General features: G+C 40.1%; 1 protein-coding gene across 4 annotated transcripts in view; it reads right to left on the reverse strand.

Annotated features, from left to right (window-relative positions):
- ak8 (adenylate kinase 8) overlaps window positions 1-6,662 on the reverse strand; it is a 13,644-nt gene extending 6,982 nt beyond the window's left edge. Inside the window, exons 1-10 of one of the 4 annotated variants that reach the window (XM_079516135.1) lie at window positions 6,613-6,644; window positions 6,434-6,456; window positions 6,116-6,200; window positions 5,801-5,885; window positions 5,228-5,277; window positions 4,926-5,018; window positions 4,202-4,270; window positions 1,860-1,941; window positions 1,060-1,131; window positions 287-487 (exon numbers count right to left, since the gene is read on the reverse strand). In XM_079516135.1, the coding sequence (XP_079372261.1) occupies window positions 287-487; window positions 1,060-1,131; window positions 1,860-1,941; window positions 4,202-4,270; window positions 4,926-5,018; window positions 5,228-5,277; window positions 5,801-5,885; window positions 6,116-6,199 (736 nt within the window). In that variant the 5' untranslated portion in view covers window position 6,200; window positions 6,434-6,456; window positions 6,613-6,644. Of the gene's footprint in view, window positions 1-286; window positions 488-1,059; window positions 1,132-1,859; window positions 1,942-4,201; window positions 4,271-4,925; window positions 5,019-5,227; window positions 5,278-5,458; window positions 5,556-5,800; window positions 5,886-6,115; window positions 6,311-6,433; window positions 6,457-6,612 lie in introns of those variants that run through there. The other 3 variants (XM_079516137.1, XM_079516136.1, XM_079516138.1) reach the window with 3 other exon arrangements.
- Between the last annotated feature and the right edge of the window lie 412 nt (window positions 6,663-7,074).

The raw sequence follows: 7,074 nt of genomic DNA on the forward strand, positions 1-7,074 counted from the left end.
TCGTTGCTTTGACACAAAACACATTCTAACAATTTTTTGGACTCAATCTCAACCACCCGCACAACTGAATGCAACTACAGCTAATTTAGCAAAATACTCTTTTCAAAACAGTTCATGCCTTTCAAGTGGACGGCAATTTGCCGCAATTTCCCCAACTGTGAGCGGGCGGGAACCTTCCGATCACGAGTCGCTCCACCTCCGCTGAGCCACTGCCACGCCCCCAGCAAGTAGTGCGCGCGTGTGTGTGTGTGTGTGTGTGTGTGTGTGTGTGTGTGTGTGTGTGTACCTTGCTGGTAAACGTCTGTGTGAGGTTGGTCAGCATTGACTGCTTTCAGGGCATGCCGGTAGGCGGAGATTAGACCTGTGACCTCACACCGGTACTGTTGCAGTTCCACCAATCGCTTCTCCTCTGACTGGCCACGCCCCTTCTCTAGTCGCTCAGCTACCGATTGGTCAGACGGCCAGATGAAAGTCCGGTGGTACACATCTACACAGGAAATGACATCACATAGGAACAAATGACTTAGTTCAGACATGTTACTACTACAGTGTCACTGAGCTAAAGGAGAATGTCAAAAAATCTTATAAACATTGAAATGCTATAAATTATTAAGAATTGTCATCAATGTAATATTCGCCAGTATGTGCGTGCGCGTGCGTGCGCCCGTGTGTGTGTGTGTGTGATGTTGTTTTTGTTGACACCAGTCAAAAAGAGGTCCTGATCCTAGAAGTAGGCTTGGACCAGGCTTTCCAAGATAAACATTCAAAGTACCAACCATTTCTTAGAATCATAACAGACTTTTGGATGGGGACTCTGCATACTCATATTCAGAAGCTTATTGACCTGACAATCGCTGGCATTACAAAGAGCAAAGCTTAAACGACGTGCTAAATATATGCTCTGTTTCAGCCGTTATAGGCGATTTGTCTGTGTGGAGAAGGTGCTATATGTACCCTCAGGTGCCCATGAGCTGTCTAACAATGTTACATTTGTTTCCCTGTACATTAATATTAATTTGTGGATTCAAATAAAGAATTAAAACATGTGTGCGTACTGACCTCCAGTCACAGGGTCTAGCATTCTGCCCTGACTTCGCTCTAGCAATACGTCATCTGGTGCCTCTAAAACCACTACACACACACACACACACACACACACACACACACACACACACACACACACACACACACACACACACACACACACACACACACACACACACACACACACACACACACACACACACACACACACACACACAGTAGAAACGGTGTACATAAACAACATACAGTAGACATGTAATTATTTGTAATTAAATGCGGTGCGAAGCAAGGGCATTTATTAATTATAGTATTATCATATTATCAATTAAATATTAAAAAAAAAAAAGTATGGTCATGAATCAGTTGTAGAGCGTGCCGTTGCAAGAGCAACCGCTTCAAACTTTCTTTCCTTCCCACTTCAATTATTGTTCTACTGAACAATCGCCATATAGTTCATAGCTCTTAGTGGGGTTACTTATTGTTCTCTGTGATACTCAGTAATACCATACCTTGTGAATACTCTCTCCAATGATTGCAAAATGCTGCTACTGTGTATTGTCTGTGTGTGTTCTAAAACGTTGATGTACTACTGCACTTTTGCCCAAGACAAGTTTCCCCTTGTGGGACAATAAAGTATATCTCATCTCATCTCATCAACGGATCCTGGATGGCTTGATTCTAGGAGGCTTAAAATAATCTATATAAATATTTTTGGAAATCTCTATGGGAAAAAATGTATGGGGTCTGGAACGATGGCACAAAAAATGGCAGCCACTGAAGAAGCCCATAACGTTACATACAAACATGTTACTTACCAACATGCTGGGGAATGATGCCATTCTCCTGTAAAGACAGTGCCTGTAGTCTGGACTGAGGAATGCCTTCCAATAGCCAGCCCTGAAAATGCACAACACATTACTTAACCATAGTTCATGACATATGGCGTATTTTCTATCAATTACACACCAAATGACGCCTTGAATTCATTTTCTTTTTTGTTTTTGTCAGCTCACAATGCCTCACAATGTGAGGCGTTGTGAGCTTGTAGAGCTGCTATTTTCACAATATATATTCGTGGCACCGAAAGTTGAATGCCTCAACTCCTACATTCGAAGTGCTTGTCAAGGTGGGTGGTGCCAAGTTCAAAAAATATTATTTTGGAGGTGCCCCAGTTCAATCATGATTATTTTGGAAGGTCCCCAAAATAATTATTTTGGGGGGTTCCCAGTTCAAATATGATTATTTTGGGAGGCCGCGTCCTGAAAAGGTTGAGAACCAATGCTTTATAGGCCTGTGTTGTCCTCTCTGGACACTGTTTGGAATGGTGTCTGTACTGCAAGGTGACTATAGGACAGTGTATGCACGCACGCAAACGCGCACAGCTCGTTACAGCTCGGATTGAGTCCTGATTGAAATTCTAATAAGTATTTATCTCTCTCTGCTTTGACCCCCCCTCCTCAGGGACTCACTGTTGTCTTCTAATCCTTCTGCCCTCCACCTCACACAGGCTCTTACGCACTCACTCACTCACTCACTCACGCACTCAGAGAATCTCTCTCTCTCTCTCTCTTTCTCACACACACAATGCACACAGACTATACTGTATATGAGAGAAACCACAGAAAGTGGAGAGGAGGGACAGAGGAGAGGATTCTTCCAGTAAACACAACAGTCTCTCTGGTAGTCTATCATCCCCCATTCTCTCTCTGATGTTTGACCCCGTCACTCCTCTCATTCATCCCTCCACTCATCTCTCTGCAGGAGGTCTGCTCCTATAGCAGCCTCCTCCATACATATATCTAATGATATAGGAGAGGAGAGGAGAACAGAACAGAGACGAGAAGACTGTTACAATAATTAATCAGATAGTTGTAGCCAGGGGGCTTAGCTGTCAATCACGCTTGTTGTGTGTGAATGCACACGCACGCACACACGCACACATGCACACACACACGCACACACACACACAGCAGTACTGGTCATGCTGAGTGCCATATGACTGAGGCCCTGGCGTATAGCCTGCAGCTACAAACACACATTAGCAGATGAAACGAGCTGGTTAATCACCACCGAGCTCTGAGCTAAACACGCAGGAGCTAAACGCTAAAGAGAAGCTGACATTTGTCGAGTTTAGAGAGAGAAGTGAAGCTAAAATATTTTTATTATTTTTTTGTACACCATATTTCAAATTCATACCCTCAGCTCGAATCCAAAAACACAAGTAGGAACCAGTGAAACAAAGGTATACAACTACAGAAGTAAAAATGACAAAAAAAAACTATTAAAAAAACAAACATAACTAGACAGACAGGTAGGTAAATAAAGACTGACAGACAGACAGATAAAATGACAGGTATATAAATAGAGACAGAGAGATAAATAGACACAGAGATGAATAGACAGGAACATAAATAGAAGCCGACACAGAGAAGTACATTTATAAATAGAGACAGTGCAACAGTTAATCTAACTAATTAATCAATTATAAAAAAAGAATCAATTATTTTTTTAAGGTTCAACTAAACTACAGCAGCAGCTTGTATACAGTTGGAGGCCATCGATATTGTCCTTTTCTTTTTGCTGAGGTTTGCGTGATCTGCGCAAAAGGACAGTTAACCCATTTTGGGCGGGAACCCCTTTTGGTGTTTTAAACATTATGTTATAATTTAGCTATTGAAAAATAGCAGATCTACAAGCTCATAGCGCGCCACCGAGTGGCGCGCTACGAGCTTGTAGGTCTGCTATTTTTGAAAAATCGTGAAAATATTTATTTCAGAAAACTGGAGGATTTAGAAGGATTTTTTTAAATTTTGAGGTCAGGCCTAAATGGGTCAAATGATAAGGGACAATATCGGTGGCACCCAACTGTATCTGCTATTTTAGCTTTTCTGTGTGACGCTGTATAGTATGATCAGGTATGCATGGCATTAATTTACGAAAGAAATGTACAAAAAGTAAATGGAGATAAGAGGTTTCTGCCTGACGGCAACGATATATAAAAAATTCTAGACGTTTTGATTCATCAAAAAAGTAATCAACAGAATAATCACTAGGAAAATATTGTGCACTTGCAGCCCTAATAGAGGCAGAGATAATTGTAGTATTATTATTATTAATAATATTATATAAAGATATATTATATTAGACTGAGTGTTACCTGTCTGAAACAGTGTGGTGTGTTCAGTCTCTGTTGAATCAGTCTGAGCCACACATCATCAGGAACATCCTATAAAGGTAGGGTAAGGGTTAAAAGAAAACGTTTTGTTGAAAGGTTATTCTCATAGTAACCATTGTTATAGAGTGTTTGTTCAGTAGCAGGGGTCTCTGCGTCTCTCCAGATCTTTAATAAACAGAAAATACATGTTTTGATGTAGGTGGCCAGAGAGTACCCATATCAGATTCATATTAGCCTGGCTCCAGCCCCTGAATCGCTAGCCACGCCCATTAAAAAAATATATTCAGGCGATGGAGTGAAACGAAATGAAAATTCAGGCTGAGTGTCAGGCTAGATTCATATAGTTTTCAGTTCCAATTGCACTTGTATTTTCTGTTTAATAAAGAACCAGAGAGACTCCTGTTACTGAACAAACACTCTATATACTGTAGCAATATCAGAATGATATCATGTTGTATGAATCATTAAATAATGTATGAAGTATGTTAATGATGAATACAATATCTGTACTGTATAGTATATAATCAATATACAGTAGCCTATATCATGTATGAAATGTTACAAATATTGTTAAATTAATCTAATCACTATAAAACACTGTTTAATGATGTATCAAATACTATAACAATATATTATATAAAATACTATAATAATGTGTGTGTGTGTGTGTGTGTGTGTGTGTGTGTGTGTGCGCGCGCGCGTGTACCTGCTGTGTGTGTGTATTTTGAAGGCCAGCTTCCCTCAACAAACTGTCAGTCGTCACATGAACCACTCCCAGCTGACAGCACAGCTTCGTCGCCTAGAATTCATCATCATCATCATCATCCTATCTATCTTCTTTTTTTCTATCTTAACATTTTTTGTGCCAGAGACCCCAGAAGAGAATACTTGTTTTAAGAAATTCAAAATGATTCAAGCACTTTCAAGATTCATTCAAAAACGTTAAAGAATATCAGATGTACAAGCTGTACATGTCTGTCTGTCTGTCTGTCTATCTATAGAACTCACAATAGTTGTTTTCCCAGAAGCAGGTGCACCCAGAATTATGATTTTTGGCACTGAAAGAAAGAAAGTCAGAAAATTAGAAGCATGTTGGAGCAGTCTAGTCAGTTCTATAATTCAGACTGTAAAGGTTGCAATAATGTAGAACTACAGCTCCATCTAGTGGTCAGAATAAAGAAAGTAAATGATGTGATCAAAACATCATTGCAGTGACATGACTCATATAGCCTGCCCTACTGTATAGGGAGGGGGTCAGTGAACTGAAACATCATTTCTTATGGGGATGGCGCATTTCAGGAAGACTAAGAGCCTAAAGGTGGCCTTACACTAGCCGATAATCGGGCATTTTTTGACGCTCGGGGGGTGCCCGACTCAATCGATCTGCTCGGGGCCGCTCAAAGCGCGATCGGGATCGGCCCGATCAACATCAAGAATGTTTGATATTTGCTCTGCCCCGCTCCGATTATCCTGTAGTGTGTGGTGCTATCAGATTTCAGATTGAAAAAAATCGGCTAGTGTAAGGCCACCTTTAGACAGTGTCAGTCTCTGAGGACTACATTACCCAGAAAGAATACCCACCATCAACCCTGTCTCTCTTCAGCAGGGAGATCAGGTAGGAGATTGGCTCCTCTGGTTGATCGATTATCAGACTGCTCACCATGGTCTGGAAAACAACAACACTGTCTATTACTATAAATTATTATTTATATTTATTTAACATCTTCATTATGATTGCATGTTCAACTTAACGAACTGTAAATTGGGTTTAATAACTTACACTGCACTGCAGTGTATGCATAAGACTAAGTTAATTAAATCATGATGCATATGATGGTGACAAGCATAAATCTTGAAGACAAAATAGGCCTCTTATTTAGCTTTTAGTTTTTTTACCTGAAGCAAATCAAATATCTCATGTTTCTCTGCGTAAACAGATATTTGTGGAGGAATCCTCAGAGGTTTGACGGTTTCATCCATGATGGTGGCAGCGGTGGCCGAGCGGATAGCGGCGCGGTCTAGATACCGGAAGGTTCCCAGTTCGAACCAGCCGTCCGACACGTTAAAATTACCACCGCTGAAATGCCCTTGAACAAGGCATCAACCACTACGATGAAATGTGTTCTATGAGCAGGGCCTGGCTGGAAACAAGTTCTTGAGCTTAGCCCAGATACCCTGGGTAAATATAGATTTCATTTCATTTCATTTCATTTCATGGAACGTCTAAATTCTTCTCCCTGAGAAGTCAAAGAATATTGTAGCCTATCGTTCTGCTGGAATGGTTAATTAATTGAACCCATATCTTCCACACACATTGTAACAAACTACAAGTAAGTAAGTATCAAAGTAGAAACACAAGTTAATAGAAGTTTTTAGCGGAAAATTAAACATACCTTTTATCAGTTCAACCGTCCACTTGTTGCTATGGATAACGTCATCCGCGTGCGACGTTTGTATACATGTGCGTTGCCTAGCAATACTGTTCTACAGTTTGTGATGAGCGCATAAGCGCATTTGAGTAAAAGAATGTCCATCAATCCATATATATATATATATATATATATATATATATAAATTAATTAATTAACGCCAAACACTTATGTTATTGTATCATGTAAAATGTACTGGCACAAAATTGGAGTTTATTATTAAATAGCAGTGACATTCAATGGTAGTAGTATACCTATCATTTATTTCTGGTTTGAGGTATGATGTTTAGAATTTAAAATAAACATAAGCTGATTTCTATAGCTGCTCTTCTTCTTAGGTTTACAATTTAAATTACCATATAAGCCGAGATGTAGGCTGCTCGTCCTCTCTGGGACACCATGACGACAAGGAGAGACTTTGAAAAA

Source organism: Electrona antarctica (assembly GCF_951216825.1).
Source record: "Electrona antarctica genome assembly, chromosome: 12".
Classification (NCBI taxonomy): domain Eukaryota; kingdom Metazoa; phylum Chordata; class Actinopteri; order Myctophiformes; family Myctophidae; genus Electrona; species Electrona antarctica.